The sequence below is a fragment of the Aythya ferina genome (assembly GCF_964211825.1).
Source record: "Aythya ferina genome assembly, chromosome: 11".
Taxonomy (NCBI): Eukaryota; Metazoa; Chordata; class Aves; order Anseriformes; family Anatidae; genus Aythya; species Aythya ferina.
The window spans coordinates 18,509,256-18,535,148 of NC_140307.1; the positions used below are offsets into that span (position 1 = coordinate 18,509,256).

Consider the following 25,893-nt stretch of genomic DNA (forward strand, 5'->3'; position numbering starts at 1 on the left):
ACTTCAGGTGTGTCTGGATTACTTTTTCAGTGCTTTTACTCTGTGAGCACTCACTTTGGCATTGCATTAGAGTTCTTCAAATGTATTGTATATAGCAGCTGTCTGTCCTTGCATGTTTTTAATAACTTTCTATAGACTAAACCACTGAATCAGTAAAATGAAAGGCCTCTTTGTTAATGTAATATATCATTAATAGAGGTTTATGCACTTACGGTTTGGCAAGCGGAAAGTTTGAGTTCTCTGGCTGTCAAGAAGTTAAAAGTTGACAAGAACAACTGGCCCACTTGTCTTTCCTAAAGAAACTGGGATGCCTGCTCTCACGAAACAGATCCAAACAGTTTCAACTCCATTGACATTTAATTGTTAATGTGTGTGATGTCTGTTTCAAAGCTTCTTTGGCACTTCTTTGAAGGCAGTTAGTCAGCGAGGCACTCTGCTTCAGAGCATTCCTGCTATCTGATCTATGCATTAGTAGTTTGGAGGTCAACAAAAATCTCCGCTGGAGGATTTTACTCGCTGGCTGGAGGAGAAAGTACTGTTAAAGGTTGGTTATCAAGGCTAGCTCTACTAAAAATAGCAGGAGAGACAGCAGAATAATAAAGTGAATAACAGGAGCCTGTACTAAAATAATGCTGGTAACAAACACAATGTTCTGCGGTTTTCTAAAATGCAGCAGACTTTTGTCCCACATTCCAGTAATTTATTTGAGCGGCTTGTTCCACTTGAGGATTGCCAAGAACTTTACAAATACTAAGTCTTTTAACGTGTCTAAGGTATGTGCTGTGCCATTTTAAAAAGAAACTCATAGGCAGAAATGATAGCTATATTTTTCCAGAAGCTTGTGGTCTGTAATAATACAGAAAATTTTCCTTTACTAGGTCAGGGAAGCTTCAGACTCCTCTGGTATGAAAACCTGTTGTAGCTTTCTATACCCAACGAGTTTGTGAACTGAAAAGCAATTTACTTCTGCTTTGTGTTTGGTTGTTCTCCCTCCTCTCCCCCCCGTCTGAATATGAGACGTATATAACCTTAAGTTAAATTTATAGCATGTATCTGTAGATTTCTGGCATGCGAGATATGTATGATAAGCTCTGCAGTCCAGTTGCATATTGTGCTTTTTGGGAGGTATAAAAACTAAGGCTTTAAGTTAGTATTGTCAAGTAACTCATATAGGTAAGAGGCACTGTTTCTACTCATACACGTACAATTTAAAGATGAAATGGGTAAACATGGGACAACAGACCTAAAGAAAAGAGGTACTAGAAGGATTAAGGGAGAAACACCTATATCCTTTAAAGCCAGATGTTCAAATGGAGAATGTAGTCAATGAGACAAAAAGATTGGGTAGAATTGGATGGGAGTTTGTGTCTTGAAACTTAAAAATACAGTCATGCTTGCAAAAAGGTGAAATGCAAGCTTTGTCCTGAAGCAAAGGGAATAGATTTCAATGAGATGCGGAAACCGGGGATGGAAAGTTATGGAAGAAGACCATCAAAATCCTTGGGTGATGAGTTAGAATAAAAGCTTATGGTACAGCAACAAATTTAGGAGGAAGGTCCGTAAATAATTGTATTGTTCTGTGAGAAATGCTTAGTTGTTTAAGTATAGAACAAGACAGTTATTTTACTTGAAATAGCTAGTGGAAGTGCCTTTACATTTTGCCCTTTAAAATGATGTTTCTGTTAAAGATGCCGAGGATCTCAGTCCTGACTCTGAACAACTCTTCTTCTGTTTCATTAGCACTACTCCATATGATCTAAATAAACAAATAAAATCCAAGTCCCTACCCCCAGCTTTGTCAAACTTCATTTATTTTGAGAAAGACAGAACTGTCCAAGGCTCTGAGAGTTGGTTCAATCAGAGTTTGTTCTACACAGAAAAAGTGTTCTTGTCTATGCTTCAAGAGTGTCTTGACATTCTTAAAAAACATTGCTATATTATCAGGGGGTTGAAACAGTATTTTTAAATACTTCACAACTTTAAGGTTTTTGTGCTTTTTCCTTGTGTTTTATTTTCCCTAGACTCGAGATGATTTTCTTGGACAAGTGGATATTCCTCTTTATCAGTTACCGGTTTGTATTTATTTATTTATTTATTCATTCGTTTTTGTTTTAAGACTGTGAAAAAGTGATTTTGTAAACAATTGTTTTAGTTATCTAAGAAAGTAAACCTTACTCATGATATAAGTGCTTGAATTCTCTTGTTCTGGCTGTGTTTACAGCTGATATTTATCAAAAAGTTTACCTTGTATTTAGATAAGGATTTCTGCTGCTATGAGAGTTAAAAATGCTTTTGTTTTTTTCAAGAATAAAAATGAAAGGTTTTAAACTGTCTAAAAGCCAAGAAATTATAATTAGTACAACATTTCTTAAAATACTTTGTTTAAAGTACTTTTGTTGCTTAACATTCGAAGCAAAATTACTTCTAATATTCCTTATTCCCATAAACAAATACACAAGAGGGAAAGTGGGAAATAGAGCTTGTTACAGTTTTTTGTTGTTGTTGTTTGTTTGTTTTTACATTCCTTTTGCAAAGCACATTGTTAATTTGCAAGGAAGATCACCAAGAACTCCAAAATAAGTAAGACCTATCATTTTCTTTTGAGGTTTCAAAACATTAGAGTAGTAGCAGTTTTATCAGCAGCTGATGTAAAGATAGGATAACAACTCTAGCAAAACAAACAAACAAACAAACAACAACTTTCCAAGAGCAATGTTCTCTTTTCAATCTGGTAAGAGCCGTGTTAGGAGTAGTGAAAGACCTGTCCTGCTACCTGCTGTAACTGGGGTGGGAGATCGCACAAACTGCTCTCCCTCAGGGCAGGTAGTTTGGAGAGACTGATGGTAATGCCCCTCTGGACAGGACTGTCTGCTTTCCCTTCCCACTAAGAAGCTGGACAGCAGTATCACAGACTTCTGGGGATATCAGTGCATTATCTTTTTTTTTTTTTTTTTTTTTTTTTTTTAAGCAAAAACTAATTTACAGAGTCTTGCTTAAATATTTTCATGTCTGTTTTCTTACCTTCCTTAAAAGTCAACTTCTCCCTGTCTACGCTTTGTTTCTATCTTCCTGGTTCTTAATTACTTGGTTTTGCTATCTAAATCTAATGTACTTTATAGACCCAAGCATAAGGTGATTTTGTTTTACTTGAAACAGTCTTTCATTTACATAATAACTAAATATATCTTGGATAAATGAAATTATCGGATAAATGAAATTATCAGATAAATAAAATCAGTCTGTTACAAACTCATTGCATGTGGTTTTGATTCCCGTTTCATTTTCCTTGAGACTATGCAAACACAACTGTTCATAACTCAAAAGAGCTGGTAGTCAGGGACATGTTAAAAGGATAACTCATTTCTGTGGTAAGATAGTGAAGAGGTATTAATTTAATCTTTCCAAAACCAAACTCTATTGATCCAAGACTAATTAGTATTGAATCCAAGGCAACTTTCCTTTTTGACAAGTCATAAAAGTAATTACAAAACTTAGATTTAGACGACAATGTTTTTTCTTTTTTCTCATCTGATGTAGTTCCACAGTATTTTAGTGTGTTCTGTTCAGCAGTGGAAAAAAAGGACAGCTTAGTTCCATTTTAATTTCAGGGAAGTATTTATCTTAGTATTAATAATAGTTTACACTGAAGAAGTCTGTAATGCAAGGTGGCATTTTTCTGAGGTTTAATGTAATAGCTATTCAGTAAAATTTAATAATGTTAAATTTCCATTTCATAACATCTTTCATGATAAAGACACAGGCCTTTTCCAAATAAAATTCTAAAATCTCTAATTTAGTAATGGCTAACCTTAGATTCTGGAATATTTTGCCTCTTTCCAATCAAATATTGACACACATTAGACATTCTTTGAAAATACCATTATGAAATCAGTTCAGCCTTCAAGAATTCCTTAATCTAACATTTTTCCTTAAGTCCTACAAATATAGCAAGTGCAGTTTTTTCTCTTATTATTATTTTTCCTCTTATTATTTCCTCTTATTATAACTATTATTACTTTTTGAAATGGTTAAAATGTATTAACTAACAGGAGTCTAGAGTTATACCCCAGAATTCACAAACAGCTGAAATAACAAAATCCATTTTGATTCAAGAAAAGAGATTTCCAAATGTTCCTCAATACACAGTATTGTAAAAAAAAAAAAAAAAAAAAAAAAAAAAAAAAAAATATGTAAGAATTTTAGAACAGCAGCTAGGTTATTAGTAGTTACGTTAACCAGAAAAATAAATATATTTTTGGTTAATGGTCATTCATGCATATTTCTCTACGTTGACCTGGGACATGTATTTTTAAAATTGTCTGTTTACCACTGTGCTTGTTTCTGTTGAGCAACTTCACTTTCATGAATTAGAGCAGAGATGATCTCAGAGTGGATTAATCTGTGATTTTTTTTCATCCAAGTCCTAAAGCTTTTCATATCTCTTCTGTATTAAACATATGTGAAAATACCGAGGTAGGAAAAAAATTTATGGTGGATCTTTTAAATATGGAAACTGAGAAAGGATTTACCAATTTAAGGCTAAACAGTTATTTTATCTTGTGCTTTAGAAACTAAAAAATTCTAAATGCTTCAGTGGCTAGAAATATTGGAAGGTAATTTTTTTCTTGAAGTGGGGATCTATCTTTATTCTGAAGACTAAAGCTGATGATTGCCAGAACTTTGACTGAACCAATACTTTAAATGTAAAAGCTTACACAGCCTTTAAGGAAGTCATTAAAAACTTCTGATAATTTTCCTAAACAAGTGTTTGATACAGATTTTTTTTTAAAAAAACTTCTCTTATTCCAGACAGAAAATCCAAGTATGGAGAGACCATATACATTTAGGGATTTTGTTCTTCATCCAAGAAGGTTAGTAAATACCACCTCAAAATTCTTAATTTCATATGTAAAAAATGCTATTGTATAAGTTCTTGTATGTACGTAAATATTGTCGAGGTTTTCATGCTTTCATTAATGAAATTTAAAAATCAATGGGGCAAGATATTTGTGATTCTACTAAAAGGCATTTGTTTAGATCCTCTTTCAACTTGAAATTGTTTCTTGCTTTCCTTTAAAAGATGTCTCTCTTTGCCTGTTTCACATAGTTTCATGTGACCTTAAATAACAAAGCTCAAATTGAAAAGCTTCTCACTTTTAAGAAGTCCTGTGATTTGAATCAAGGAATTTTTAAATGATATGTAATGCTTCCATGTTAAGTGTTGCACACTTCATGTTTGTTTTAAAAAAATATATTCTTAACCTTAAATCTGAGGAACTCATAGCAATCTTTGTTAGAAAAAATATATAAAAAGCTTGTCAACATTTTTCAGATACTGCTTTCCAATTCAGAAATAAGATCAGAAGATACGGGAATCTGTAGATCTTTGTCAGCCACGTTGTTAGCAGAAATAGTAATTCTGAAGTATTCTGCATTTTTTGATTTTAGATTGAATGTATTTTGAAGCTTTGAAAATTTGGTACCATTACAGAATTCTAAGAAAAACTATAGAAAGTCAACTTTGTGCTGAGAAGCTTCAGAATAATCCTCCAGCTGTGTTTTCTTTAGCTATTTTATTCCTAGGTAACAACTTCACAAGTGCACAGTAAGAACAGTTATTTTTCTTTCTCTCCTGCAGCCATAAGTCAAGAGTTAAAGGCCACCTTAGATTAAAAATGACTTACCTACCTAAAAGCAATGGATCTGAAGAAGAAACCACAGAACAGGCCGAAGAATTGGAGGTGGGAAAAGATGTATTTATTGCTGAGAAACCTAGCAAATGGTTGGTCTTCAGACAGTCAGAGTAGTTACCATAAAAATGAATGTTAGAAATCACTAAGCTGTAAACATTATTTTTATAAACAAACCAGTTAAATCCTATTGCTTGTATCTTGCTCTAAATCTGCATAAAATAGGTTTTTTGATGGCAGCTTTTCTAAATAAAGGAGTGGTTTGTCAGTGTATCTAAAAAGGAAAACACCTTAGACTTCTGATTTTGTTCTGATACTGTGTTGCCATATTTCCATGTAACCTTTCTTATTTTAGAATTAATGGCAGTATCAATGCCCAATATTTTTACTGCTGTTTAACGTTCTTTTGTTTTAATTTAAGTGTAGCCAGCCAGACACTGACATCTTGCTTGTTTTAGAATTTCACCTTTCTCCCATTTATAGGCATACTTCTGATCTTAACTGTTTTACTTTGGAATCTCTAGTAAGCACATCCAGTTTAGATCAGTGGATCTCTTTTCAAGACCTTAAATTACTCTAATTAGCATAATCACTTCTGCTGTTACAAAGTATTATGCTCGTCTGACTAGTATGTTGCAGCATGTGTATGAAACTATTTAAAAACAAAACAGTATTCCATGAATCCTGTTTATTTTCCTGAACTCCTAATGCTAATGTGTTTAAGGAATTTGATTTTTAAGAATATGACTTCTGCACACATCACCTGTTCTCTCATTTCTTGAGAAATATACACAATAAAACTAAGAGCCTAAGATATAGTAGGACTTCACCTTAAAAAAGTGTTGACTTAATAAATTGGAATACTTTTTTCAACTTTGTCAATATTAATTAAAAGTTGTTAATATTGTACCTCTTAGCCTGGGTGGATTATATTGGACCAACCGGATGCTGCTAACCAGCCACAACAGCAGCAGCAGGAATCTCCTCCACTGCCTTCAGGCTGGGAAGAAAGGCAAGACATCCTCGGCAGGACCTATTATGTCAATCATGAATTCAGGAGAACACAGTGGAAAAGACCAACTGCTCAGTAAGCCTTTTGTCCTGAAAATTCAAGCCTCATATTAATTTTTAGTCTACACTGAAAGCAAGGGGAACTGGAAAATATATAACTTGAAAATTAGTAGAGACCTTTTGACATTTTAATCTTCAAGCCGATGTGTAATGGTCATTGACTAGTGGTCAATTTAACTGCACAGCACCCTTCCTGCTCTCTGGAAGTTGATACTCAAATTGGAACTGGTCACAATTGTAAGACATAATCATAGTAATGGAAAGAACTTCTATTTTTTTCCCTCCAGATTTTGTCCCTTAGCATATGAATTACAAAAACAATACCTGAAATGCTATCTGGCTCTTTAGTTTTACTTACGCTTCCTATCAACATGAATACTTCTCTTTAAACAGATTACATTAATCTGTATAGCTCGTGACTGCTTCTCTTTTTTTCTTCCAAAATGACTATAATGTATGTTTTCGTTTTCGGAAGATGAAATGACTATGTATGCTGATACATATATATATATGTGTGTGTGTGTGTGTATATATATATATAATAATTTTTTTTTTTTTCCAATAGGGACAATGTAGCTGTTGCAGATATGGGTAACATGCAGTTGGAAGCCCAGCATGCATTCACTCATCGGCGACAGATATCAGAGGATACTGAAAATCTAGACAACAGAGATTCCCCTGAGGTAAAAACAAATATTTCTGAATATTTCTGAAATGCAGGTAGATTTTTAACTTTAGTCAAAAAACTTGCTTTAAATATCAGTAACTTATACCTACTCTTAAAAATGTTTTTGGTTTTTTTTCCTCTGTTTTCTATTTAAAGAGCTGGGAAATCATAACTGAAGATGAGGCAACAATGTATAGCAATGAGAACCCTCAAATACCTCTCCCACAGAATAATTGTGATGTACAGACTCATCTTGCAGAAGAGTTGAATACCAGACTTACTACCTCTGGAAGTTCGGCTACTGGCCAGTCAACAGCCTACATGGTAAATTCTTTTTCTTGTTGTTCATATAGAAATGTTTAGAATATTTTACACAATACGTTACTACTGCTAGAAGTAGATGCATGAATACTGTGTATTAATTAATATATACTTAATTTTATCACAGATGTTGAGAAATTAAGAGTGATTTTACGATAGAAGCCCATTTAGGCAACCATTTTATTGTTTACCACTTCACTTATAGGGAATAGGAATTTCTGCCTGAAACTAAAACAGATTTGTCAGCTATTTTTCAGCTTCTAAATCTACCTCTTATTCTAGTATTATGCTGGGTTGATTACTGCTGAAAAGCACAGATAAAGAAAGCTGTGTATGATTATCTTGATATCTAGGGGAATAGTTCTGTACTGTTAACTTTTTCCCCTAGGACAAGTTTAAAAATAACTAATTTCTCATTATGAATATTGGAATGGAGTTTTATGACTGGGCTGAGTAAACCTGAGGACTACATAGCAGTGAAAAGGGGACCTCACTCTTACAGTTCTACAACCTTTGCTCCAACTGTGAAACCTGTCTGACCTCCTAGTGGGTCCATTCAGGTGGCTAAACCAGCAGAAAACACTTTTCCTCTCCAACTCTGTTTTTTTGCTGTTTTAGCAAGCTGGAACAGCACCCTAGGTTGTCTAATAAATGCTATACCAGCAAAGGCAAAGTAGCAGGAGGATACAGCAAGGAGTGAGACTTGTCTTTTTGGTGGCAGTAAGCAATTAAATAAGCTCAGCTGTCTTGTGAAACTTGAACCTCACAAATGGCCTTGTAAACTGATATATATAAATACATGACTTAAGAAAACCACTGTTCATTGAGGAAAGACTACAGAGGTGAAATCATCAGTTTTTGTGATGCTCACATTGCCATTCCTAGTATGAATTGAAGGTAATTTTTGTGTGTGTGTGTGAGATTGTGCAAAGGCGTCTCCAGTGTTTCTGGCAATAGCAAAACGAGAGCAACAAGACTTGATGTGTACTCAGAATCTTATGGAAAATATTACTTCAGCTTGCTTGGTGGGTAGCTTAAGCACAGGACGAAGCAGATGTTCAAGTTATTTGCAACAGCCAATTAGAACTGACAGTCTTGCATCCCCTCACCTCCACCACCTGCCCCACTCCCCAAAAAAGAAATTTGAAAACATGCCTTTTCTTTGAAATATCCTAAAAGGGTACATTGATAGGGAATAAACCTTTAAGTAATTTTGGAACTTCTGGAGCAAGATGAAGTACAGTTGCAGATGAGATCAAAAAAACACCTCTAGGCAGAAAAGCATGTGCCTATGCAAACTACAGGAATTGAATCACCTTTCTTGGAAAGCGGGTATCTCAGACTCTCATATCTTACTATGGATTTAATCTGCTCTCTGTAAAGTTGTGTTGGCTCTGATGTATCGTAGGCTTTAGTCTACTACAAGATAATGCACTAAGTTCTATATTGTAAATTCAATTGTAATAAAACTAGTTGCAAGTAACTAATGTTTTAAATGCCAAAATGGCTATTGTTTTCAGAAGTTTCACAAACCTTTTTAAAAAATTTTCTCTGAAGTTACAATAGACACTGTGAATTTAATATTTCTAGTAATGTTGTATTAGTTTACAAAATGTTAAATAGATGTTTCAAAACAAATCAGACACTTTGTTCGAGATGAAAACTATAACATTCTTAAGTGTGATATTCCTTGTTGACTGTTTGCTGCTGTCATCCTTAAAGTTACAGTAACACCTCATGTCATTTCTCTCCCATACTTCAAGAACCATTCTGGCAGAAGAGGTAGTCTGCAAACATACCGAGTTGAAGAGCAACCTGCACATCCAGTGGTATGTCATTGTCCAAAAAACACAGGCTTGTGTAGCACAGAAGTTGGAGGATGTAAAACTTTTTTTTAGCTATGTATAATGTCCTTCTGGTAGCTGTCCTGTACAAATTGCAATTATAAGAGTCTAGCAAGATCGTAGTTCATTGGTAAAGCTTCCTTCTTCCAACTTCATTTTTCAGTTTAACATTAGTTTAATGCATGAATTGGATTTGCAGAAGGAAGACATCCTCCTATGACATTTTGTTTTTAAAATTGCTTGCTTTATAATAAGAGCTGTACCACCATTCTTCTATTACGTTTTCATGGTGACACTGCAAACTTGCAATGAGTTCATAGCCAGAAGTACTGGGCTGGATCAGCCATGCCTAAACCTCGAATTCTTTTACTCCTTTACTGCTTTTAGATGAGCAGCTTGAATTAAAAATAAATGAGTAAAATGATTCGGTCACTTCATACTTCAGGAAGGATTTCAGTACTTCTCTTCCATTTTATCCAATTGATAGTAAATCATGAGACTACTGTTGTTGTTTTTTTGTTTTGTTTTGTTTTTTGTTTAGTTCAGTAGAGGAAAACCTTTTCATAGTCAGTTTCATAGTTTTCATAACCATTGTTCTTCTGTTATCATTAATATTTAGTTACTGCCTACTTCGTCTGGATTACCCCCAGGCTGGGAAGAAAGACAAGATGAAAAAGGAAGGTCATACTATATAGATCACAATTCTAGAACTACTACTTGGATAAAACCAGTTGTACAGGTACTTTCTGTATTCTAATTATTAATGTTTTCACTCATGCAACCTTTTGAACACCTTACATAATAGAAGTAAGGTTTAGAGATCTCTTTGAAATAAAATATTTGAAAGGCATAAAATGATAAAGCACCACATAAAATATCTGAGAGAATGCAACTAGAGCTAGGAATAGTAATACTTACAGCAAGTCACTCTACAGTTAATGTACCAGGAAAGCCTTCTGGAGTGTGGTAGCTGTTGGAGAAGCCTGGAAGACTTTATCTCTGGTCGCATTATCTGTAATTGTTAGTTAATGTTGTTGATAAACAAATCTGTGTACTGTCTGGCATTTGCTTTATGCAACTGCTTTCATGAGTCAAGAAATATTGGTACCTTAACAGAAAAAATACGTTGCTCCTAAATGGCTTATTTTTTTTGTCTTTTATCCATAGATTGCTGTGGAAGCGAGTCAGTTGTCAACTGCACAAAGTACTTCTGTAGCAAGACAACCACAAGCAACATCAAGTGATTTACCACAACAGTCTCCTAATCAGCAGCCTGAAATGGAGCAAGGTTTTCTCCCTAAGGGCTGGGAAGTTCGACATGCACCCAATGGGAGACCATTCTTTATTGACCACAACACCAAAACTACAACATGGGTAATGGAAAATTATTTTCATGGACCAAAATTCTAGTTCCTTTCAGTTCAAAGTTTTGCTGCTTTCAGCACGATTGTGTGGATTTCTTCAGTGTCAAGATTTCATTGCTGGCATCTTTTTTTATTTAAAAAACAAAACAAAACAAAAAAACTACGAATGTGGATGTGACTTGTCAGCGAAGATGGTGTTGTGAGGCTGACATCTCACATTCAGGCAAAATAGCTGTGTTGTATCTGTTAAGGAGCATATGTGACAAAAATGCAAAGTCATTTAAAATACTTTTCCTGAGTAGAACATCATGAATTTTACAGACTGTATTATCACTTGAAAGTTTAGCTTGGAAGGAGGAAAATGTGTATGGGAATGAGTTTTGCAGATGCATCTCCTAAATGACATTTCTGTTATAGCAGTAGAACTGTGATAGCTTATATGCACTGTTCATAGAAATGGGATTTGTAAACTTATCTTCCAGCAAGAAATCCATTACCTTGAGCCTGTCGCACGCAGTATAGCACACAATGCAAATTTCTGTGAATTCTTGAAGCAGGTCAGGTGCAGCTGCAATATGGATGAGGGTGTTGTACAGCTACGGTTCCACGGAGTGGCGCTGCATACCACTAGTCAGTGCTATTAGATTGTCTTAAGCATTTGAAAAGTAGGTCAGTATTACTGTTGGGTGAAAGGGAAATATAAAGAAATATGTGAAACTGATTCAAAGTGAAAGTTAATTTTTTCAGTATTATGGAAAGACATCACTTAATACAAATATTTTTCCTCCCACCCCCCAAAACACAAACCACAAAATAAAATTTAAAAACTAACTAACTAAATAAATAAAATAAAAGCACAAGATGTCCCAGAAAGCCTTTGGAAAGATTAATTTTCTCAATTACGTGAAAACTGAGTTGAGTGAGGGAATTTTTGATATTTAGAAAAGTGAGAGAATTTGAATAAATTTTAGTAAAAGATTATGATTGTAAAGTACTAGAAGGCTGAGAATCCCCAGGGAATCGCCTAGCTGTAGAATATGCAAGAATTATATTGTTGGTCATAGGCATGTTCTTTACATTAATATTAACAAGGAGGAAAACAAAATTAAAACAACACAAACCTCAAAACAGTTTTAACATGCTTGTTATTTTGCTTTCAAAGGAAGATCCAAGACTGAAAATTCCTGCTCATCTGAGGAGAAAAACTTCCTTAGATCCAGTAGATCTAGGGCCATTACCAGTAAGTAAGCCATTTTACTCAAAACATTTTACTTGTTTTTCAGGTATAACAATTTAGTTTAAACTAGTACTATCAAAACTTGTACGTGAAAAAATGCAGCCTGCTTTTTTCATACAAAACAAACAAACAAACAAAAAAACACTAAATTTTGAATTCCACTGTTGAGAATAGGGGGAATGTGGGACAGGGGGAATCCCCACAACTGCAGATCACCTGGGTTCTATGCAAACTGTATGGTTAGAAATTTATATTAAAAGTGCCTCCTTTTTACAGCCAGGTTGGGAAGAGAGAACTCACACAGATGGAAGAGTATTCTTCATAAACCACAGTATGTACAATGTACTGTTTTCCTACCACTCATAATTTTATTAGTTAATGTTACCTAAATTAGCGTAACAAATTATGAAATACCTTGCAGATACAAAGAAAACACAATGGGAGGATCCTCGACTGCAGAATGTGGCAATAACTGGACCAGTAAGTTCTGTTTACATAGCTTTAATCATACTCTTGAAAACTACGTAATAGAATCCAAACAAACACTTATCATTTTTCAGGTACCCTGGTCTAGAAGACAAAACTTCCATGATATTTGAACAAGGCATTTTTATTTCTTGAAAGACTGTTCACAAGGCTTTTTGTGGAAGTGGTCTTTAAATGCTAGTAATAAAAATCATTTCAACAAGAAAATGGCTGTAAAAAGAATGAAATTAATTTCCAACGGAAAAATAATTATGTAGCCTTGATACTTAATCTGAAGTGCAAAATTACCAGGACTAATTGCAAAGATGGTACACATTATAATTATAGATGGGTTTTAGTGTTCAACTGATATCTGTGTTTATTAATAGCCCACATATGTAAACAATCTTCTCTGTCCATGGAAAATAGAGGTGTTTGTAGCCAGGTTTCTCATGATACAGCAAGGAAAGATTATGTGTTATATAAGTCACCGGACATTTGGGCACTTTGATCTAGGCAAATCAATGATTTTAATCAGTTACATCAGTTAATAGTGAAGTACAGAATAAATTCTGTGGAACTGATAGAACAAATGTTTTGAAAAAAGCAGTACTTTTCATTTCAGATGTTTTGAGCTGTCCATAGATTGATACATTGAAAATACCTTTCATACTTAGTAAAAATATGTATTCTTGTTTTCTCATAACTTAAATATATTTTGTATGTTTTACAAATATAGACTGGTTTCTTACATTAATTGTTAGAGTATCTGAAGCAGTTTTTCAGGTTTTTTTCTTCACTTTTTTTTTTTTTTTGAAGGCTGTGCCTTACTCCAGAGACTATAAGAGGAAATATGAGTTCTTCAGAAAGAAATTGAAGAAACAGGTTAGTAATCAGCAGCAGTCTAGGAGAAGGTTAAGAGATGTGTGCCCCTACACATAGGAAAGCTTAGGTTACAGTAAAAATAAGTTGAATTTCTCTAACCTGCTTAGAGAATGTTAGAAGGACTTTCTGATTGCAAATACACTTACGAAGCAACAACTTGTTACAATTAGTGTTTAATCTAACAGTGAGGTTTTTGACTATGGAGCCGTGAGACTAAAAGCAATCTAATTGAAAAGCAGAAATTCTAAAAGATTAAAAAGTTAGCCTAGAAGTAGCCTGTCAGCAGAAGAATTGGGAAATCTCTGATACAGCATATAATAGTTTTTGGAAGTCAAAATTTGTCTCTAGCCTTTCTGAGACATACACACTTTGAGATGACCTGTAAATTGTATGTAATTACATACACATTTATTTTTTTTGTGTTCATAATTAAAACAAGCTTACCATCTATTCAAATGTTATTACCCTAATCTGAGAAGTGATAGACAGCTCGTGCCTACAATATAATTGTAGCAATTTAAGAAATACACGTGTAGTTTGTAAACCTTACGTTACCATTGCATTTTAAACATTCACAACTATCTAAATGGTAATTAAAGTAATAAGTTGATTTAAATTGAGATTGACTTATTGAATACTATTTTAATCAGTTACATTTAGGTTTAGAAATTAATTTTACTATTCTTTGAAGTTCTTTTCTGAAACGTTGATTTGCAACTCAAAATAAGATGTTTGTATTCTTTTGCTTTCTGACATGATGAAAAAGACCTGTGTATTTCAGCCACTTTATAAATTTGATATATAGTATTGTACATTATTTTGCAGTTTAGAAAATGTCACATAATGCACTCTAATCACCCCAACTTAATTATTTTTTGTTTGTATCTTGGACCAAGCAAGTTTTGGATATAAATAAGCATTAGGTTTAAAGGCAGCATTCCCTTTTTTTCTCCCTAATTTGGGCATTTCTGCATTCAAAAATCCACTATTTCTATGCAACATATGACTAGTGAAATCTGAAATATATTGAGTTCCATTGCATCTTTGTAATCTGGCAAAATGCATTGAAACTTTGTTCCATTTTAATGAATTTCTGAATTTTGCCTAAAGTAATTGCTGAAGTAAACTGGCTGAAAACAAGTGATATCAAGAATATATTCTGTTCTCATGTAATGTTTTAATACTTCAGCAAAGTTTTATCCCAGGTTTATAGGGGGCTTGATCTGAAAGCTCATCAGCAAGTTATGAGCTCCTTGGATATTTCTTTGTTTAAACATTTTCGTATATGAAAGTAAATAGAAACCTTGTGGCTTGTTCCTGTGACTTCAAATGCTAAGTAGGTTGTTTTTTCTTTTAATATTGTAGGAATACTTTTTTGTCTCATTATTCTGTTTTCTTATTGCTTTTTGTTTCTTATTTTTTAGAGTGATATTCCAAACAGATTTGAAATGAAAATTCATCGCACAACAATCCTTGAGGATTCTTATAGAAGAATTATAGCTGTAAAGAGAGCAGATTTCCTTAAAGCAAGACTCTGGATTGAATTTGATGGTGAAAAAGGTTTAGACTATGGAGGAGTAGCCAGGGAATGGTTCTTCCTTCTCTCTAAGGAAATGTTTAATCCTTATTATGGATTGTTCGAATATTCAGCTACGTAAGTAATGCAGGTCCAGAAGACTTAAGTTAAGGAGATCGATTCTGTTTCTCCTGTGTATTTTGAGAATTGAGTTACTTTTTTTTTTCCTCCTTTCTTCTCCCTCCTAAACCATGTGAGGGTTTAGTTGATAATAAATGAAATACTCTGTAACTAGTTCTTAGCTTGTCAGAAGAATATTGTGGAAACACTACCAGTGTTTTTTTCAGCTGTAAGCTGTGTCATCTTTACATACACAAAGGTACACCTGCAACCATCCACTATTTACAGTAAAAAGAGCCAATATTTAACATATAATGCTGAGAATATTATTTTTACTCCTTTAAAATTAATCGGAGTTAAGCACTTCTCTTTGATATATCTCTAACATTCAAAGGTAGTTTGTGGTGATTAAAAACTTTTACTTCTGCTAAGCTAACAGAATCTTCCAGTGAGTATTAGTTAATTATTAGGTTAGTTATTTCCTAATCCAAATACTTTTTTTCTTTAACTTCATGAAAAGTTATATCTGATTTAATTAATGATACCTTTCAGATCTTCTAATGTGGGACCATTCTAATAGTACAAAAATTTGTGTTTTTGTTTCTCTTTCCTGCTGCTTCTCTCAACTTCAGAGATAACTATACTCTGCAGATCAACCCAAACTCTGGACTCTGCAATGAAGATCATCTCTCATATTTCAAGTTTATAGGTCGAGTAGCTGGAATGGCTGTTTATCATGGCAAACTTTTGGATGGTTAGTATTTATTTTATGTTATATGATGTTTAGATTAATATTGTGTACATCTTGAATTTTGTTACCTACTGTTCAATTTATTTGTTCTTCTTTAAAGCCTTTTTTATTCGTCCGTTTTACAAGATGATGCTACAAAAACCAATAACACTTCATGATATGGAGTCTGTGGTATGTAATTTACCTATCTCATATGTTAGGTTTTCATGTTAAGTTTTTCCTATATATCATTAATGACATTGTGAAAGTTGAAAGTGCACAATTCAAGGAAATTTTAGGATACAGCCTTAATAAAACTAAGTTGCATAGGAATTAAAACTTTCAGTGGAAAACAGACAGGCCTAAACTCTGTTCTAAGTCAGTTACGCTGTACTGAAAACTTGATGCTAAACTTTATGATATTGCTAAATGTATTTTTGACAGTAAGATTCTTAGAATTAAATATAAATACTAACATCTCAGGGATCCCTGTTGCCACCATGTTTTTTAAATTAGTTTGTGTATTTTGATTATTAAACAAAAACATATTACTCAAACTTCCAGAGGTTGAAAATATTTACTAGTAATTCAGTATACTATTTTCAGAGGAAAACAGCCTTTTGCTAAATTTTATGTGTTTGTTTCCCTGATAATGGTTCTTACCTGGAGCAGCTGTGGCAGAGTGATTCTCTGTTCAGTCTCTTTAAACTGTTACTCAAATTTGAGCAGTTAGTATCTGGTAAAGGAAACAAGTATTTAATTGTTCCATTTTTTGTTCCTGATGCTTACAGTAACTGTGCTTTTAAGAAGCGCAAGTTATTGTGCTTTAATAACGAACCAACTAAGTATATTTCTCAACAATTCCTGAGGCTGAGACATTAATGATTAAATACAATTATTGTCAAACTGGCAGCACTCCTCTCATACTTAAATTTGAGCAGTCTTTTTCAGAATTACTAGCTTGTGCATCCAGTTTGAATCCTGACGGAATTTCTTTTTATTTGGCCGTTTTTCTTTGAGCTGTACTGTAGCAGGAATGTCTACATCAGAGCTGTAGAAGTTGTGAGCTCAAATACGTGTAAAATAAATACTCAGGCACCAGCTAGGCATTACATCAGTTTGTAAACCTCATAGGCTTCTTCAAAGGCCTATGCTGGAACACCATTCATACTAGTGCCACCTTTTGGCACCAAAGTAGTTAGGCTGTCATAGTTCTTCTAAAACTAAACCTGACACCAAACACTGAAAGGTTTCCCATCATTGTTCTGTACATCTGTGCTTCTTTAAACAGAAGCTTTTCCTAATGCAAAAGACCAGACCCCATGATGTAGTACTGTATCTGGAAAGGGAATGTTATGTTCTAGTTTGTCATGTCCCCATGAGAATATTGACGATAGTGAATGAGAGAAACAGGAGAAAATCTGCTCTATAGTTTATTCTTGAAAAATATTTGTCATATATAAAATGCATTTAAATATGTTCTTATTTCACATTTTCTCCCCAAATTTTAAGCTACACGCTATTCTGTTGAGGATTCATTGCTAGAAGCTTTCCGATATATCTGCTTTTCAAGGTCCTTGAAACACAATTCTTCTCCCTGTAGTAGAGAAGTAGTTGTTGTTGGCTTTGACAGTTAAATACAATGAAATCACTATCGCACTTGGTCTGCAAAAGACCGGAAGTTTTTTAATCCAGTTGGTCTTAATTTAAGAAAAACTGATTTTGCTGTGCCTACTTCAGATAAATCTTCTGTATTCATTCATTAAACATGTAATTTTCTCTTTTAGGATAGTGAATATTACAATTCTCTGAGATGGATTCTTGAAAATGATCCAGCAGAGCTGGACCTTAGATTTATAGTTGATGAAGAACTTTTTGGACAGGTTAGTATGCTTATGTTAAGCAGAACAGACAAATGAAACAAAACACTTGGCCTGTGAAATTAGCTGATTTTATCTTTATGGTATTAAGAACACCTTTAAAAAAATAATTCACAATTCAGTCATGTTGGTTTGTTTACTCAGCTTCTTCCTTCAGCTGGCATATGCTCATCCAGTGCTTTGTTAGTCTGGCAGTGACGTGACTTGGAAATAAGCACAGCCTTAAAAACAATAGCTTATGCTTTTTTCTTAATACCTGCATTAAAATGTAGCTTGCTGTTCCTGTGAATGCAACTAAGACTAAAATATCCATATACCCATTACTTAATCTAGGGGATAGATTGTTCTTACATGATTCACTGAAAGTATGTGCCCTTTTGGAAATGACTAGAGTTGTAAATTTCCCTCAGAGGTAATAATAGTGTGTGGGGGGGGGTTGTTTGTTTATTTTAAGCTGTGCAAGATAACTATGGAATAAACCAGTATAGTGTTACGTAGAATGCTGCCTAAGATGCAGGTCACATAGAAATACCTATAGTATTTCTAACTTACAGGTGCCAGAGAGATTTAAGCCTTTGCGGTCTTGTGTAACTAAAGTACAGCCCAAGTAGGAGCATGAAAAAGTGCATTTGTAATAAATTGGAAAATCAGGTATTTGTTTACTGAGGTTCTGGTGGTATGAATCATTCAGTAACTGATACGAATATAGATTCACTTATTTACTGGAGCAATGGCTGGAACTGTTCTGTAAGTGTTTTTCCTGGAAATTTGGAAAAAAGGCCTGGTCATTGGATGTGCAGTTATTGAAGCCAGCACTACTGAAAACCTGTGTACAAATTAAAGAGCAGCTCCAGTCACTGAAGCAGGTCAAAGAAAATCAACATTGCCACACTGTATCCCTGTCTGCTATCCCTGAATAATACATTAGGAAAAAAAAAATCCATTTATTCACGTGACCTGTGAAACTGGTTCTGTTTCTCATAGATTTCAAATTCTGTATTCAAAGTTACCTAAGTTACCTAATATTAATGCATGAATTGTTACATATGTATCTCACATAAGGCTAATTCTATGTACCACATTTAGACCCATCAACATGAACTGAAAAGTGGTGGATCAGAAATAGTTGTAACCAACAAGAACAAGAGAGACTATATTCAGTAAGTACTGGTCACCGTGCAATGTATCTTGCTGGATAGCCCCTCTGATAATTGGGGTTATGTGTTGGCTATAGTAACAAAATCAAGTTGTTTTGTGTATAAATTGTTTTTATTTAAAATGTTCAATTTTTTTTTTACAGTCTTGTAATACAGTGGAGATTTGTGAGCAGAGTACAGAAACAAATGGCAGCCTTTAAAGAGGTATAATTATAAATACAAAAGGCATTTTTAGAATTTGTTGCATATAATCTTAAGAAAAATTTTTTAGAATGTGGCATCCTAAAGACCCATAGATAGCTTTGTTACAGGTATAAAAAAGGCAGTGGAAATTATTGAATTTTCTCAGTCTTAAGTAATTTTGGTAAATGTTTACTGAGATGTTTAATTCATATTGAAAAGTTGGCTCCTTTCTCAATCCTGGCTGACAGCTTTAGCAGTAACACAAATTATTTAATGAATTCTGAAAAAATAAAAATGAGATCAGACTAATAGGATTAAATTAAACTAGTTGGCTTATCCATATTTGTATAAGTAATATTACATATATGACATTCAAAGTTACATGTTCACCATTGAGTGGAGCACAGTAAAGAAATGTGAAATATGTCAGAATTAAGTGTCCTATAATCACACAGGGAACTGCTGGTGTCCAAAGATTGGTATTTGATGTTTCGCTTAGACTCTATTTACTACAACTGAAATATAATTCTTAGTAAACGAAAATGTTTAAATGTTAACTTGATTTTAAAAACTTCCTTCACCTTTTTTAGGGCTTTTTTGAACTAATACCTCAGGATCTGATTAAAATTTTTGATGAAAATGAGCTGGAGGTTAGTATATCATGGAAAAGAAAACAAAATACGCTGGAAGTTAATGTTACTGACTTACACTTTCCCTGGTTTGATCATTATTATTTTTTTCCTATTTATGTAGTTGTTAATGTGTGGACTGGGAGATGTGGATGTGGCTGATTGGAAACTACATACAAAATACAAAAATGGCTACAATGTAAACCATCAAGTAATACAGTGGTTCTGGAAGGTATCATGAAATTCTTTTATTTTCTTCTCTCTTTTTTTTTTTTTTTTTTTTTTTATTTTATCAAGAAAACCTGTTGAAAAGCTTCTGCTTTTCAGCTTTCCTCTATGTTAGGCTATCATGTGATTCACTAGTAGTTAGGTAAATATTTGTACACTAAAACCCCTGAGAAAGTTGGTAAGAAAACCATACATGAGATGCACGATAAAAACATAACATGCTACTGATAACTTACTTATAAAAAAAAAAAAAAAAAAAGTCAGGGGTTGAATATTTCTGTGTAGTTTTCTGTGCACTGCTATACTAAAGAGGCATTAAAGTCTTCTGTTTGATAAAACAGGAATTTGGCTGCTAGTTCATCACATCAAGAAACTTAAAAAAATATAGAGGCTGAATCTTCAAGGGAAGTATTTTACAACTTGCAAAATGAGTAACCATATTCTTACTAGTGCCACATTAAAAATTGCTGACTTAATGGCTATTTAGCAATAGGCAAAGAAGTAGACGACATGTCATTAAATATATATATTCTTATATATATGTAAAATAAAGAAAAAATCTTCTGTGTAAAATCATAATTTAAACTTCTCAACTAAAACTTTAATTGTAATTATTATCATACATAGGCAGTCTTAATGATGGACTCTGAAAAGAGAATAAGATTACTGCAATTTGTTACTGGCACATCACGTGTACCTATGAATGGGTTTGCTGAGCTGTATGGTGAGTACTTATGACTGTGTTCACAGTTAATTAATAAAACATGATACTGAATGATACTTTCACAATATTTGACATTAAACATTTCTTTTTCAATTTTTGCTTTAAAATTAATGTATTCTGACAGGTATAAGAAGAGTTAGCGAAGACTCACTTAGATCACACACACATTTCCCATGTTCTAGAAATACTTCATTTTAATTCTCTTTTTCAGAAAGTTTTTAAATGTATAGGACTTTTCCAATGAATCTAGATTTTGAAGCTCTAAAGAGCTGCAAAAATCCCTGTTTAACACCTTATTCAGCTTACAGAAGATTCTGTTGCATAAAGTGCAAAGACGTGCTGGCATCAGCAGTTAACTGCAGATTCTTGAGTTCACTAACTGCTTTTATCTGCCTACAAGCCACACTTAGATACAATTGTTTGTAAGGATATACTGTGAATTGGACTACTGAAATGACATGAGTTAAACGTAAAGACAAAAGAGAAGTAGTGAGCCTACCATACGGAGGGTGGAATAAGCAGATGGCTGTGGGGAGTAGACTTTAATAGCAAAGCCAGAAAGCCCACTGTGGTAAGACTGTGGGCAAGCAGATAGAACAGCCCACAAAGGGTGGGGATGTTTTTGCTTCTGGGAAATCTGTTTTCAGCTGCCATCAGCTACTATGTTTTCTGCTAGACTATTTTATTAAGGCTAAAATGTGAATGCAAATGAGTGAACAATGAATAAACATTTCCTTCTTCGTAAACAAGACGGTGATTTGTTTATGAAACAGCAGAATTATGAACAAATACCAGCTGTTATTTCACCTTTCCTATTTGACCCTGTCATCATTTCAGTCTTAAATACTTGGTTTACTTTTTTTTCCATTCCATCAGTGAATGACTTGTGAGTTCCGATGAGAAGGACAGTGTCTGCAGTGGACTTGAGCCATGTGTCTGCTGTTGCACCTGATCTATGGTACTGCTGGAGCTGCAGTACATGTTTATCACAAAGGAACTTGATCAAAATTCTGCCTCTGGGATTTTTTTTTTATTCATCTAAAAATACTGCCAGAGGTAGAATTAAGGAAAGATGTATGGAAAGAAACTGTTGAAGCTCTTAGCTCCCTGCTGCCCAGGGATTGCAATATCCTTAGGCAGTTTTCTGGCATTTCTCTAGTTCTGTTCACTCCTGATGAAAAATTCGATGAGCAGTTGTCTTGCACAGTGCTTTTTGTTTCTTTCTTTTACAGTTATTTCTGCTTTACTGTGGTCAGCATGCCAGCCTCACTAAACCCCAGTATTGAGCACAATCACATTTCCAGTACCTGCTTGTATTTGAAGAACTGTAGGTGGTTCTTCAGCGCTCCGTGTTGGTACGTGGCTTTTTGCTGCTGCCGGGCTGCCACTTTTTTTCCTGCTCCCCACGTCTGGGCTGTTCCGTGGGGCTTGCTTCCTAGCGGCACATCTCCCTCTGGTGGCCAAGCGAGGGATTTCTGCTCAGAAAAACTGCTCATCGACCGAAATTCGAGATCTAGGGAACAAAACAGATGGGGCTTTCTTGTTTGTATTTCTTGTCTTTGCCCCTGTTCTGCCTTGTCAGCCTTCAGTTTATGAGTTGGACAGCTAAAATACAGGCTTACTCCCACGTAGCTGTTAAAAGGGAGTTTCATCTTCATCTTGCATAGTAGAATGCATTGCCAGGTATATAGAGCTGCTTCTCCACTTCATCCTTCTTCTGGGCATGCTTTCTCGTTGCCTTCTCTAACCAGCCCTTTGTGCTGAACAACCATGGAGCTGGAAATATTCCCACAACTACTCATCTATCCATCCCACTTGATATTTTAGGATGAAGTGCTCAGTGTCTGTCAAATTATTTCACTAAACTTGTATGTAGCGTAGTTTCTGTGCACTGGTTGCTATTTCCTGCCTTTTTGTGTATGCTAATAGTAGTGGGAGGATTTTCCCCTCCTCTTGTTTTATTTCCACTTTGGGGATGTATTGTCTGTCGTTTATTATTTTTTTTGATATGTGTTGGCTAATATCTTCCAAATCTACTTCTGCAACTTTGTGTGCAGTAACCTTATTTATTAATGGTATACTGTGTATATTTGTTATTAGCATTATCATTTCATTTTATTATGAATACACGTCTTATTGTATATTGTATTGAAGTGTATTATGTATACACTTCTTTTTTTCATTTCTTCATAAAACCACAAATGAAATCTTTTTGAACTGCTAATTGTAACTTCTATAGTCAAAAAAAAAAAAAAAAGCATTTTGGAGGAGTCATGAAAAAAAGAAAGGTAACAATCTGAATTCTAAACCTGAAATACTTTGTAGGTGTTGTGTAGAGTACCTTTAGCCATATACATCAGCTGTCATTACTACTACTCATCTGAAACGTTTCACATCTTCCATTTTAGAGGCAGAGGGCTCCTTTCTTGGGAGCTTCCTATTTGTATTCGTGGTCTCCTTGTAGAATAGTACACAGCGTCAGAGATCATCTCCTGTTCTCTGACAAAGCAGTGATTTGGTATTACATGGTCTTTTTTCAGACACACAAATGCTCTCAACATCTTAAGGAAGTGGTTACAAAATACCCTTTGTATCCACTTGGGGCTAGTTGATAGATTGAAGAAACTTTCAGTTATGACATGCTGTAAGACACTTGCTGAAGACACAGGTGTAGCAGAAGCTACAGCTGCTAGCCACAAGTTCTCTCAGGTGCCTATCTACATCTCTGGAGTCACATGTACGGTCTCTGCATTTCAGAAAGTTCTCAGTTGGCTCTGCTGTTGCCTAGGTAAAGGTAGATACCAAATAATTTCTGCCAGGTTTTAAAGCTTGGCACTTTATGATAAACATGTCTAAATTTTTACATGAAAAAATATATATTTATAAAAATGTGTTTATAGAACTCTCTTCTGTGTAAAATTTTCAATGCTAGACACTTTATAGTATACTTTATACTTTATAGTATACTTTATACTTTAGATACATACACTTTTAGCTCTTAGACTTTGGAGTTAAAAGTGTCAAAGTCTCTTGAAATTAAGATGTAGCAAGAAATAATTATAAGTATCAGTAAATTGGGATTGATGACCATTGTATACACTGCATTTGATTCACACAGGTAGTTCCTGTACTAAAGTCAGAATTGGATGACAAAATAACAATATATTTCATAATTTGAATTTCTAATGATTAAGAAAAGAATCTTATAATCAGGTGAGAATTGAAGTACTCTTCCCTGCAGGTTCAAATGGACCACAATTGTTTACAGTTGAACAGTGGGGTACCCCAGAAAAACTGCCAAGAGCTCATACCTGGTGAGTATTCAATTTAGGTAAACTATGTCTGTAAGTCAGCAGTAAAAATACTTAAAGAGTTTTCTTCTGTTTTTCAGCTTTAATCGCTTGGATTTGCCTCCTTATGACTCCTTTGAAGATTTATGGGATAAACTTCTTCTAGCAATTGAAAATACTCAGGGTTTTGATGGGGTTGATTAAGCCACAGACAAAAATCGTATCGGTCCAGTGCTGCAACTTCATTTTAAGGGTTTACAAACAGATTTGAATTTTCCAGGGACTACCGTTGTATTTAGCCACGTGGATATTAAATCTTCATAATATCACTTGTAAAATAAGTATTAAAAAAACACTAACTTTTGAAAATGCATATTGCCATTTCCACAATTTTGTGTACTTTGCTGATAACTACAGTACATACATTGGATGGGCCAGTACCAAGTAAGTCAAAAACTAAAATGTTTTTAAGCAGTTGCCTCTTACAGTATTTGACAGACTGTCCTGCAGTAAACTACTGAAGTAAAACTGTGAAGAAATCTTTGCAGAGGTTGTAAATTTGAATTGCTGCTTTAAGAGAAACAACTGAAATTATTAATCAGTTAAAAATACACACACACTTTGTGTAATGCAATATCATCATCTGTGCTGCTTCAGGCTGTTTGCTACAGATCTGTCCAAAGCACCTTATAATTCAGCATATTAGGTAAAACATTGTAAAGCATTTATTTGCATCATCAGCTATCAGTTTGCAGAACACTTTCTTGCTTACATTTTTAAAAAAATTTGTTTCTATCTTGCTTTTGTTAGAACTGTAACAAAATCAGGACTTTTTATAAGACACAAGCAGCATAAGTCTGATTTGTAATGAGAAATTATATCCTTTTTTTGTCTGAATTTGTATACTGTCATTGGTTTATTGAGTGTTCATCACTTTTTTTGGATAAATTTGTAGTTCAATGATGGATAATGTTTTCAATTCAGCCTTTTTGCAACAAATTAATCTTAAAGCAAAATTTTTATGAGTATCACAGAGTATTAGTTACTGGTAGTTAGAGGCCTTTATTATCCATTCTTGCAGTATTGCACTACATAACAATAAAGAACATGTTTACAGGGTTTTCTGGGCCAAGTTCAGCAGTCTGATATGTGCAAACTTCTCAGAACTGTACAGTGGTTATGCACATGTAACCAGGGGCAGAATTTGGTTCTGTAATATGTTTACAGGTTATGCTAGTTTCTATAGCTGCGTTTTTATATTTTTTCTCCACTGTTAGTCTAGAAACCAAACTTGTTAATACAGTATAACCAAAGTCATAACCAACAATGTGCAATTTATTGTAGATCAATTTGTCATATAAATATCAGTTTGATTTCTTTTGTAAATGTGGACTTTTTTTGTATTAATTTTAACTTTTTTTTTTGAGCAAGTGCTGGTTAAAACGAATTGCCAACTTGGTTCTAAAAGAAAAAAATTATATACCTGTCTTGCTCTACTTTGAACATTTTGTTACCAATATGATCTGAGGATATGACAGTACCTAGCTTTGGCCAGCAAATTTCTGTTTAGTCACAGTCTTTACAAATATGCAAGAAGGACGTGTAGCACATCTCTATTAAAAGTATGTAAATTATGTAACAAACATAATGGGTCTTACGGGATATTTAAAATCCCACTTGGTTTTATTCTTTGACTAGGTTGTTAGAGCTGAGAATACTACATGTAAATAGAGGTAACTTATACAGATTTCCCAAATCTATATGCAGTTTTGTAAAAACATGAATGATATATCAGTAAATCTGTATAGATTTGAATGTAGCAGTATTTGTTGCATACTTTAAAGTATAAAATAAGGATCCTGAGAGCAGTAAATAAAAGTTTATTCTAATAA

At 34.0% G+C, this 25,893-nt stretch overlaps 1 protein-coding gene across 2 annotated transcripts in view; it reads left to right on the forward strand.

Moving 5' to 3' along the window:
- NEDD4 (NEDD4 E3 ubiquitin protein ligase) overlaps positions 1–25,893 on the forward strand; it is a 54,632-nt gene extending 28,739 nt beyond the window's left edge. For both annotated transcript variants that reach the window (XM_084532009.1, XM_084532008.1), the window contains 24 exons: positions 2,022–2,072; positions 4,810–4,871; positions 5,639–5,741; positions 6,608–6,777; positions 7,327–7,444; positions 7,585–7,752; positions 9,513–9,578; positions 10,213–10,332; positions 10,761–10,967; positions 12,120–12,197; positions 12,471–12,525; positions 12,616–12,674; positions 13,479–13,544; positions 14,969–15,198; positions 15,813–15,934; positions 16,032–16,102; positions 17,698–17,793; positions 18,877–18,950; positions 19,091–19,151; positions 19,721–19,780; positions 19,884–19,991; positions 20,615–20,711; positions 23,953–24,025; positions 24,103–25,893. In XM_084532009.1, the coding sequence (XP_084388135.1) occupies positions 2,022–2,072; positions 4,810–4,871; positions 5,639–5,741; positions 6,608–6,777; positions 7,327–7,444; positions 7,585–7,752; positions 9,513–9,578; positions 10,213–10,332; positions 10,761–10,967; positions 12,120–12,197; positions 12,471–12,525; positions 12,616–12,674; positions 13,479–13,544; positions 14,969–15,198; positions 15,813–15,934; positions 16,032–16,102; positions 17,698–17,793; positions 18,877–18,950; positions 19,091–19,151; positions 19,721–19,780; positions 19,884–19,991; positions 20,615–20,711; positions 23,953–24,025; positions 24,103–24,205 (2,418 nt within the window). In that variant the 3' untranslated portion in view covers positions 24,206–25,893. The remainder of the gene's footprint in view (positions 1–2,021; positions 2,073–4,809; positions 4,872–5,638; positions 5,742–6,607; positions 6,778–7,326; positions 7,445–7,584; positions 7,753–9,512; positions 9,579–10,212; positions 10,333–10,760; positions 10,968–12,119; positions 12,198–12,470; positions 12,526–12,615; positions 12,675–13,478; positions 13,545–14,968; positions 15,199–15,812; positions 15,935–16,031; positions 16,103–17,697; positions 17,794–18,876; positions 18,951–19,090; positions 19,152–19,720; positions 19,781–19,883; positions 19,992–20,614; positions 20,712–23,952; positions 24,026–24,102) is intronic.